At 40.0% G+C, this 11,556-nt stretch overlaps 1 protein-coding gene across 14 annotated transcripts in view; it reads right to left on the reverse strand.

Moving 5' to 3' along the window:
- Positions 1-10,644, reverse strand: part of BRSK2 (BR serine/threonine kinase 2) — a 300,865-nt gene extending 290,221 nt beyond the window's left edge. For all 14 annotated transcript variants that reach the window (XM_071762444.1, XM_071762440.1, XM_071762438.1 and 11 more), the window contains exons 1-2: positions 10,519-10,644; positions 8,442-9,067 (exon numbers count right to left, since the gene is read on the reverse strand). In XM_071762444.1, the coding sequence (XP_071618545.1) occupies positions 8,442-8,535 (94 nt within the window). In that variant the 5' untranslated portion in view covers positions 8,536-9,067; positions 10,519-10,644. The remainder of the gene's footprint in view (positions 1-8,441; positions 9,068-10,518) is intronic.
- Between the last annotated feature and the right edge of the window lie 912 nt (positions 10,645-11,556).

Genomic DNA, 11,556 nt, shown 5'->3' on the forward strand with positions numbered 1-11,556 from the left:
CACACAGAGGAATGACACTGCAAAAGCAGAGCTTCTTAATGCATGTGTAACATGGACATTAAAAACCAGACATCATCACACTGATGGTTCTTCTCCCACATTGAGCATATACTGCAAAAGACAGCAAATCAGGAGACTCCCAGGATACAAGACTATGTTGTTTTTTAAGTAGAACCAGACAGGCAGAAGTATACTCAGTAAATGGATGCCTGAAAACAACATCCCAACTTTTTTTAAATAATAAAAAAATAAATAAAAACTAAATGTTAAGCACTTCACTGGAAATATCAGCATGCCTATAATTCACACATGATGTTGGACCACTGAAACAAAACCCAAAAGAGATTCTACTTGCACACCCTAAGCCACTTAATGCTGGTTTCTTTTCTTGATTCCCATTAACCCATTCACTGCCAGGTGATGTTGCAAATCTTGGCACAAAGATTTTACCAGCAATAATCTTCTTTTTCATTAACTGGTAATTTATCTTCTTTTTTCTGAGCCCCTGATAAAAGCTTTGATTATCAATATATGGATGTTAGATAAAAAACTGGACAGAAGCCTGTTATCAGTGGGAAGCTACACAAGTAATCTACCTTCCAGTGTAACTTAATCCCCTCCACCACCCCAAATTAAAACTGTTTATATGAACAAGAAATGAAAAAAAAAAAATTCCCTCTTCAGTATGCAATATCTGTATGCAAGAGAGACAGAGTAGGAACAGTAAAAGTCTAAGAGGCAGAAACTGCCTGGCACAAAGAGGGGCAAAACAGGAAGCTCAGACACCAGAAATTTGTGAAAGAATTATTTAGGGCAGGTTTAGGGCTACTTTAATTTATGTCAGTGGACAATGATCTCTGTGCCCTTCAGGAAATAATAGAATAATTTTCTTGAAATAAAACAGAGAGCTGACAACTCAAGCATTCTATTCTACCCAATCCAGCACTGAGTAGCTCTCCATCAGCTCCGTGCACAGGCCTGAAGGTTGCTCTGCACTGCTATGAAGGCAGAAGTGCCATTTGCAAGAGAATGTACCTGGATTTGTTTAAATATAAACACCATGATTTACATTCTCTGCCCATTTTGCTCTTTAGCCTCAGTCTCAGGAACCTCTCCATTTATTATCCTTTAAAAACTATACCCCAAGGTCAATGCAAAAGAAACAGTAGATTCCTGTTTGTGCAGTCCACAGGACAACAGAGATCTCACAGCCACCTCCTGCATGACACCTTCAAGAAAAAAAAAGCTTGCAGCTACAACAATAGTGAGTAATACATTTTTATGAAAGGAAGCCATACAGTTTCCTCTGTTCCACCTAAACTCCATTGGAACACAATTTTCAAAAGCTATGAAGCAAAGAAAAAAATCTTTGTTTTTTATCAATAATATTTCTAGTCTGTAAACAGAATTAATAGAATTTTTTAAAATTTAAAATCACATTTCTATTGAAAACTAAAGGCAGAATGTCAAATGCAACTGAATGTGCATTATTAATATGCTCTAGAAGCAGGCATTTGAAAGTAGTATTTGAAATTTGATTTGGTCGCATTTGTGCACCTTTAAAAAAACTTTTCTGAAAAATTTCACTTCTTCCAGGCAAGGGGTCTCACGGGAATGATATCCACCCTGTCCAAGAAAACAAAATCTTCAGTTTGCACTTGCCAGCATTTATGTTGGAAGTGCTTGCACAACTCCCCAAGTAGAATGTGATAGTCATATGCAACATATCCAGCAGACCATATTCAAAAGTACAATTCAATACTGTATGAATATTATTTAAGTGCAACCAGAAAATAAGTGACATAAAGACAGTTGGGGAAAGCAGATAAAAATTGCTGTTTGCCAGAAAATCAGAAACAAATAAGGACTTGAAGGAAAACACCATGCACTTACAGACACTGCAGAGGAAGACAGTTCAAATTGATTAAGAACACTTTTTATAACAAATTATCCATGTTAGTATACAGATGAGTATGGATGTTTTGTAGAAAAAATAGTATTTTTAATGCATGAACTGAAAACAGAACAATGTCTGCTTATGGAATACGAGGAAGGAAGAGCACTGCTGGCTAAGACTGCTGAACATCTCAGGTTTCTTTAAAACAAAAGCAAAAAATTTCTTTGGGCTTTTTAATAAAAAAGTTCCATTATAAACAAAAAACTTCCACCCTTACCTATTCATCATGGGCTTGATCCTCCTGCTGAAGTCATCTCAACACTCTGACTGACTTCACCAGGGCAATTTACAGTATCTCAGCATTCAAAGAGAAGCACATCCATTTCTGCCTCTCTCTTTGCTCTACCTGTATGGAAATCTATATCCAGGTTTCCAACTCTTCCTATTTTCTGTTTTCCTATGTGCCTAATGCATTCCTCATGAAGTGTCTCTTACTTCAGAGGGCATTACTTCAAATTTCTCCTTTCAAATCCCTTCTGAAAGCTGAAATTCTTTCACTACCTATATTTGTTCTATATTACCTGCCTACTATTTCTGAGATGGATATCAACATTTAAATGGCCATTGCAATTACTATTTAACTCTCTAAAGTATACAGTTTAAGATAAACTAAAATATCTTATGTGGAGTAAATTTATGATACACAGAAAAATACTGCAGTGTTGGAGAACCCAAAACAGACATTGTCTGCTCCACTTTATTTACAAAAAGCCACTTAAGTTACTACATTTGCTGCTCTCATGGAATCATGGGTTTTCTAAAGGTCAGAAAGAATCCCTCTCAAGATGTAAATTCTACTGAGAAGCTTTCTCTAATTTCTCCAACTCTCTCATCATTCTAATGCAGTCCTTCCCACTGCAGCAGCACAAAATGACATTAGAGCAGTCACAGAAAGTACAAGAATGCTTGAGGAAGGCAAGAATTCTGTGAAATTACTGCTTCGGAAGTTCCTGCTGATATCTGAAATGTGGGTATATAAATAGAGTTCTACTCGTTTGACACTATCTGAATTTTAACAGCTCTTGGGTAAGAAAGCTTATTATGTTTTACATAGAAAAACAACCACCAGGAGCTTGCTCCTGTTTCAAGTTCATAATAATTTTGCTACTGACTAAGTAAAAGATTAATGTAATTAATGACTAAGTAATAGACAACCAAGTCTGCAGAAGGATGGAAGTTAAAAATTATTTTCTTTGTAGTCAGCAAAGAGGAATTGCTTTAAAAAATAAAAACAATTGAAAATCAAAGGGCTATCTGAACTCTGCAGTTCAGTCGTGTGATGTGATGATACCAGTTCCCACCAGGCAGTAATGTAGGAAAACAGCACCTTTCAGCAACTGGATAAAAAGTATATTAAGTAAAGAAAGACACCATCTCTCATTACTCATAGCCACTACTTGAAAATTCTCCAAGTCTACAGCACTATGACAGACCCCTTCTTGGCAAAATTTCACTCATAATATGCCTACTGCCTACGGTATTGCTTGCAATATTATATTTCCATGATTATTAATTATTCACTAAAGTCTTCACAGGTTATTGCTTGCAATATTTTATTTCCATTATTATTATTATTATCCACTGAAGTCTTCACAGGTTATACTGACAAAGGATATGGGTTCATTTTTTTGAAAAAAACCTTTAAGGGAAGAAAAAAAAAATCTATAAAAACATCAATAGAAATTATACTGACTTTTTTTGTTTAAGATGGTCTTGGAAGGAAATACAATGATTTGCACCTCTATAGTGGCATCATAATTTAGACAGCTGAACAGAATAAAGGTGTAGTCTTTAGATTCTCTGTAGATCAAACATGCTGGGTCATTAAAAAAAATAATGAATGAAAAGGATGTACTTTGTTTAGCCTAATTACCTAAGGAAACCAGACTTGTGAGATCACATTAGCTACCAAACACTGCTCAAATGGAGCTGAAGCTTTCAAATTCAACCAGATTTGACACATACATAAAATTTCATAAATTTCAGTTTCTGTTAGTGGTATGGAAACAGGTGGTTAAGGCTAAAGAGAAACATCCTGGTTTAAGCTGTCACTGAATAAAGGGCTATGAAGTTGGCTAAGGCCCAAATTTAATGATTTCTGTTCTTACATAACCCAAGAGCATACTGCTGAACACCTCACTGATGGCTCATATATAATTAACAGAAAACTTACAGCTACTTTGGTGTATAAAGGGACCCCCTGCATTTTTTGCAAAGGCCAAAGAGCCACAGATTTCAATCAGGATTCTTTGTACTGAATGTCTGCAGAACTAGGCTTAAAAAAGAATGAAAGGCACAGAAAAATGGATCAGCAACATTAAATTTTCCACCAAGTTTAACCTAAAGTGAAGAGGTTAATTCCTACTTAGATCCAATGCCTTACTGAATGTAGACAAAGCAGAATTTTGGAAATTTCATCTAAACATTGAATTTGTTCCATAGCAAACAATGTTGCTGAAATCTATACAGTCACTGTCCTGTGAAAAAACAAGAAACCCCTCCAAAATGCTGAAACCCTTCCCAAAAAATACTTCAGTTCCTCGTCTTGGCAGTCATTAATAAATATTCACTACAGTCAATATGAATTACTCTCAAAGGCTTGCAAGGGTGAAATAGGGGTTGATGAGGCCAAATCAAACACATGAACAAAGTGGAATTAAAAAGGAAATATAAAAGAATACAGAAGAAGCTGATTTCACACAGAATGAGTGGCAAAAGGGAAAAAAGCCTCTATTTGATTGAGAAACTAAACTAGTGGTTCATGCTCAGGTCTGACTGGGGTTTCTCAGCCACATGTGTTACAGCAACATGACACACATCCTTTGCTCATTACTGTTAACAAGAATATAATTAACTGTAGAAGACTAGCAGTGAAGCTTAGATCAACCAACCTTCTCCCACACACCCAGATGTATATATAGTAACATTTTTTTACACTGACAGTTCTGTAAAATATTTGAGTACAATAATTAAGATTATGCTGCTTGTATTCTTGCAAAATCATTCAAATGCAGATTACATGAGCTATTCCTCCAGCTGCAGTAAACAAGAGGTATTCTGAATTCAACCTATTACAAAAGCAAATCATCTTACTTACAGTTCTTAAATTATACACTAAATTCCCATGTTACACTATTACAAATAATTTTCCTTCATTCCTCTATCATCCCACTGCTAGCAAAAAGCTAAACACACACAATTTTCATCACTGTCCCGTGTCACCTTTTCCCAATTTCTCCGATTAAGAGGCCCTAATTCTCTCTTTACAGAATCAGTCAATCAGCAATCTTCATGCAAGAGCAGAGAAGGCAACTCAACACAGATTTTGCATACCCAGTCCTGGATTCTCATCAACACTGTCAACAATGGTTGCTACTCACAGATTTGAACTTTCCTCTGCCAGTTTTGCCTACCCACAGCCAGATGTCACCAGGTGCCACTGATGTCCCAGATAGGGCAACAGGACCTCTCTGCAGGGACCAATAGGCTACTGGTGATAACCACTTTTCTTTGAGCTATTAAGGTGACTCTTGAGAGAACTCTACAGAGAGGAAGCCCATGAGAATTCTACTTACCATTAAGTTCCTCCTCCTGGGAACCCTTTCTAAGTGTGCCTTTAACTATGAACCCACACTCCTTGCCCAAGACCCTCTTCTTTTGATCTCAGGAAAAGCAGCTAAGAGTGATTACTATATCTGAATAATACTAAAGTATCTAGGAGCAAAAGCTAGACATGCCCATCTGAGATAGCTTTAGAGAGTCAAGAATTTTTTATTCAAAATAAAAATTATGGATATGAAGATCACTGCAAAACACATAGGCCTTTGCAACTTACAGTTCCTTTCTATTCATCATTACATTTGCCAGATTTTATTTCTGACTCTTCTCCATTCCACAGGAAAAAATAAACATTCCAAGCCATTACCACCCAGATTTAAAGGGAATATTACAACCCCTATTTTCTTTAGCAACCTGATCTTTCTGTCACCACGACCCAAATTCAAAGACACCCCTCATGACAACACACTGGTTAATCAGGCCCTCATACTGCATTTGTTGTCATTTCCCTAAAATGCTGCAGGTCTGCTGCTTACCCTCCAAAACAAGAGGGATGAGGACTAACTACACACCACACACTGATCATGCCATCCTGCATGCTCTGAAATGTGATTAGCACAGAAAATGCGAGAATATCAGAATGCATCTTCCCATATTTAGCTGTGTATGTTTAATACTGAGTTAGCTTTCACCTCAGTGAATCATTATTCTGTTGATCAAGGGCAGGCATAGCAAGGAAGGCAGAGATTGACATCAGCTACTTTTAAGACTTCTCTTCCTCTTCCCCCACCTCCAGCTTCTATGACACCATGTATTGTGCATTTCATGGGCATTCATGTGTGCAAACAGCAGAGACTTATCTGTAAAGATCAGTTATATGGTAAAACTACAAAAGGAAACTTTCACTTGTCCAGCTGGTTGAATAACTGCAGAGGCCAACAGCATCAAGCCTCTAAATACATCCTTTTCTTCTCCCTCCACCCCCACATCTCTAATCACTTCGGAGGAAGATAGGAAGATTAGCAGAGAGGAAAAAAAAAAAAAATAACCAAAGCTGCAGATAACCCTTTCGGACCCCAGCATCAGGGTATGAGACATGGAGCAAAAGCCTAATGCAGCTATATTCTTCAGGAATCTCAGACACAACTATATTTAAAGGTGAGGGAGGGATGCTGAGAAGCTGCAAGAGTGAAAAAAAGGGAACGGTGATGAAGACAAAAATGATTTTATCATCTACAGCTGGCTCTTTGATCACCTGGTGTATCCAGGAAAGGATTTTCAGCAGAAACAGAGCAATTTTATTACCAATACATTGCAATTTTTTGGTAGAGTATTTTCATTATCATCATTAGAATGGATTTTAGTCAGAATATAGCTGCAGAAGGAAGGGCTGATTGAGCTATGCAGAGAATAAAGGTGGTAACCAAAACAGTGAGAGAGCGCTACCTTTAGCAGCTGATACACTGAAGAGATTTGAAAAAATAAAATAGAAATAAAAGTCACTTCCACTAAAAGACGATCTCATCTTCATCCCTGCCTCTGAACGGTTGCTATGGGGTTGTGAAGAGGAGGGGAGGGATGGGGGGGTATATAATCAATCATCTCAGAAGAGCATTGCTTCTTACAGAGAAAGATCTGGATTTTGACTGTGTCCCTAAGAAAATTGCGGACTGCAGAGCTGCTGCCACGCAGGGCAGGGAGAAAGCAGGCAGAGCAGAGGCAGCAGCTGGGGATGGAAACGCCTATTAAATCCTTTAGACAACAGATGGGCAAAGCTTGGCTGGGTTATAAAAAAAAAAAAAAAGAAAAAAACCACACCACAATGCATCATGCTTTATTGTCCCACCATAATGAACAACACTTAACACCCACATGCCCAAAGAAGCCCCTCTATGGCTGATCTTCCCCTTTCCCTAAATTACAGTCTTGTGTCTCGATCCACTTTCTGGGGTCCCCCAACCCAATCAATCTGCCACATACCACTGCTTATTGCACCTCTTCCTAAAATTAAAAAAGGACATTAGGAGATCTGGGCTTCTTTTTTAAGGGTTTTTCTTCCAATGAATACTCCCTGCCCTTGAAATTAATATGCTATCCAAGCAAGCAACAGTAAGTCCAGATCTTGAACGCATTTAGGGGATCTAATTATGTCATGTAGGGCAGAAGCACCTGCTCTCTGCTAATTCCCTCCACTCAGTTTCCTCTTTTCAATATTTCTTACCATTGTTCCATTCAGGGAAATCTGCTGGGAGTGAGTCTCATAAACAAGCTTTAAGAAAAATAATTAAATAACCTCCCCTCCCCCAGTCTCTACTAAAAAAACCACAGCATAACCGGAATTAATTCTGCTACAAATCCTCTATTTTTCTTGTATTCCAGACCCTACCTACAAAAAACACAAGCCCATCCATCCATATTTGCTAAATGCAAACAGACATACTGTACATATTTCCACCCCTCCAACTGCACCTTAAGGACTACACCCTTTTCAATCATGATGTCATGAAATACTGCTGGTGACTACCCCACTACCACCATCACCACCTTCTCGGTACTACAGGCTGTGAACCTTTCATTTCAATATAATTTGATTAAAAAGGAAAACGCTCCTAAGAAGAAATTGATGTGAAAATTCACCACCATCATCTATTTTTTTTTCTCTGCATGCACTCTGGCTGTCATCAGAACAACACCCATTACCAGGAGTAATGAACATAGAGCATCCTGGGTTGTTTTTTTTTCCTAAAAAAAGGATAAAATTAATTTAAATTAAAACTAAAAATAAAGTAAAAGATCCCCTGCAAATATTATATGCACTAAAACAGCACATGAGAAAACCTGAACCCTCAAATATCCCATCCCCAGCGTCTCACTGGCTGCTACAGCACCTTCCCCCTAGTGCCGGTGCTGCTGCAAATGAACCAACCTGTCTGTCCTTTTCCTAGGGTTTTCTCCAAACGGTAGGGTCCAACATATTGTGCATGTTGAGCTCCGCTGCCTTCTTTCCCTGTTGATGTCATTTCTACCTGGATCTGTAATTCTGCAATGTGTATGTGCTGTTGAGATGGAATTTCTCTCTCTGCAGTTCTTTAAATTCCCACTTTGCAGCTGTGCAAGCAAAGCACTCTTTTTTTTTTTCCTTTGCTTTAGTCCACTTGGTTGCAGATTTTTCTCTTCCTCCTCTTTCTTTCCTCCTTTTCTCACGTGTATGTTTTCTCGCTGGGTCTGCCTGGGATGCTGATGGACGAAGGATTTATTTTAATATTCAAAGAGGGGGATCTACGATCCAAGCCCAAGGAGCATGATGCTGGTGATCCGAGCTCCGCACGCCTTGTTCTCTCTAGGAGCTGTTCAAGGGAGAGCCAGGGCAAGAGCAGCGGAAGAGCTGGGGCCTGCAGCTGTGATTGACAATAAAAGCAGCCAATCTTCTCGTTTTCCACTTCCTTCTCCCCTCCTCCTTCCACTACCTTTTCTTTTCCATCAGCAGCAGTCACTGCCTCTGCCTGCTACAGGGCATCATGATCAATGGCAATAGCAAACACCTAAGTTTATCTGTTGATAAAGCACAATTAAATATAGTCGAATGAGTATAATATTTTAGGACCCAAACATACACTTCTAGTTTTTCGTCTGAATTATATTCCAGTATGCAGCTGTACTTCCAGTGTATTAAAGACAGGTTAAGATTGTGGCACAAAATAGAAATCCATTGATTCTGTTTCTGTGGGTTTTACCATTTAAAGAGAGCTAGTTGCTTTTTGGGGCTGTTTGTTTGTTTGGGGTTTTTTTGGGGGGAAGAGGGTGGCAAAACAAAACCAAACAAAACAAACCCAAAAAACCCCAACAACAACAACAACAAAAAAAAAAAAGGCAAAAAAACCAGGGCCATTCCTGTCACCACTTTTACTCAGTGACAGACCTGCCTTTGAGTTTGAGGGGAGCAAACAGACTTCAGGTCATGAGATGAAGAGATCAAAAACAGCGTGGCTCCTGTCTTAGAAACACAGTAGAAAAGGCAGGCATTAGATGGTAATAGGAACTGGCTCCCAGATCCAAGATCCACCTAGCAGCATAAGAAAACTTTTACCACTTATGTCCATGTACTTATGCCTTATGTTTAACCTTCAGAGCTTAAGAAGGTGGGTGACATAAAAGATTATGTAGATATGCTTTGCTAGGCACAAGCGTATGTACTTTATGATCTTTCAGAACAGTCTCCTAGGAGTATGATTTTCAGAACAGTCTCTCCTGAGGAAACTTTGCTGTGGTGATTTGTTACTCTAGGGGTCTGTTCAAATGTTATCTAGATGGCTGTGAATTTGGTTGCAATTCTGAACGGGAACCTGAAAGATGCCAGAGCAGAAGTCAGTCATGGTGCCTTTATGGGAGGATCCTTTCAGCCTGCAGGACTATCTGGGGCTGGTGTCAGTGCCTCCCTTTTCCAGAGAAAATCTGGACTGCCACATCAGACACCTCCTGGGGCAGCTGACACTCAAAAGACTGCATTTTCCTTAACAATCTTGTAAGCTAAAGACTTTTTTGGGGAGCAAAAAGGAAAAAAAGAGCTCTGATTTTTTTCGTGCTGCTTGATGTTCTACACATTAGTACACAGGTGTGTGCACCCTCAATTCATCTACACAGCTTTACCTACTCCTTAAAAATAAGATTTAAAATGGGAGTTTGAAGTGAATTACACACTAATTGTAGTGAGCATTCATATGTGGACATTTTGTATTAAAAGAGAGCCTTATAGTTGAGCTTGAACATATTCTTTTTGTTAGAAAAAGGCAAACCAGTTGCAGCTTAGGTGGGATGCTAGGATGAAGTTTTTTACCATGAGGGTAGTGGAAAAATTGAACAGGCTGCCCAGAGAAGTGGCTGAGGCATCATCCCTGGAGATACTGAAGGTGAGGCTCAAGAAGGCTCAGGACCAGCCAGCAGTTCCAGCCAGGCTCCAGGGCTATCAAGCTGAAAGCATTACCACACCCAATTCCCATTTTTACCTTCTCTTCTCTGCTCCACTCCAGACAGAAAACTGGTCAGGATATTCTTATCAAATTGCAGCTGCAAGGCAACACACAGCAAGGACTCTGCAAGTCAAAGAGGGAAACCTTCACAAGCCTGAAAAAGAAAGGGAGAGTAAACAGAGGGCAAAACCTGAGCAAGTCTAACCATTACCTCATTGAGATAACTCAACTGCTCATTGAGAGAAGAGAGTATTTCAGGTTTGTGTTTTTATTTTAAAGAAGGAAATTCATAATTTTTTTTTAACACCTGTACTTACAGGCGGCAGCTGCTAATGTACATTGGAATAAAACACAAAACTGACCCTTAAAGACGTGTACCACACACAAGTCCTCCCAACAGGTTCCAGAGGAGTAAGGAGAGCAGGAGGTGAGACGACAAGAGGTGTGTGCACTGAAATCCGAGACAAGGGGAAAGGACCCTCCCGTCCCCTCAGAAACAAACCCCAATGGCTGCCTTCACCCCCCACGCTTCGCTCGGCACCGTTCATCTCCCCTCTTTTCCAGATCGTGGCTCTCCTGCAACCTGCCGGGAAGCTCCAAATCACCTCAAAACCCGCACTGCCTCTGCTTCCCCCTCCAGAGCTCCCCCTGTGCGACCACCAAAGGAGGGGAGCGCCTCAGGCACCTTTCCAGCAGCAGCCCCTGCCCCCCCAACACCCACAGGTCTCTGCTTTCCTTCTCCATCAAACTCAACTCCAAAGCTCCCTTCCCCATATCCTCCCGTGGGTGTTGTTCTTCCCTCACCTCACCGCAAGCCCAAGAGGAGGAGCTGCTGCTACTGCTCCACCTCAACCATTCGCACCCTCACGCTCCCGCCCTTTTCCAGTCAGAGCTCCGAGGAGCTCCTCACGCACCTGAGCCCGCAGTCCCTCAGAGGGAGGAAAAAGCAGTTGAAAGGCGAAAGCAAGCAGGTGAAAACAAGCAGCAGGAAGGCGAAAACAAGCATGTGGAAACAATCAGGGCCACAATTAGGGCTTCAATTCGTCAGGACAGGGTCCCTTCCCCTGTAGCCCC

This window comes from Heliangelus exortis, chromosome 18 (genome assembly GCF_036169615.1).
Source record: "Heliangelus exortis chromosome 18, bHelExo1.hap1, whole genome shotgun sequence".
Lineage (NCBI taxonomy): Eukaryota > Metazoa > Chordata > Aves > Apodiformes > Trochilidae > Heliangelus > Heliangelus exortis.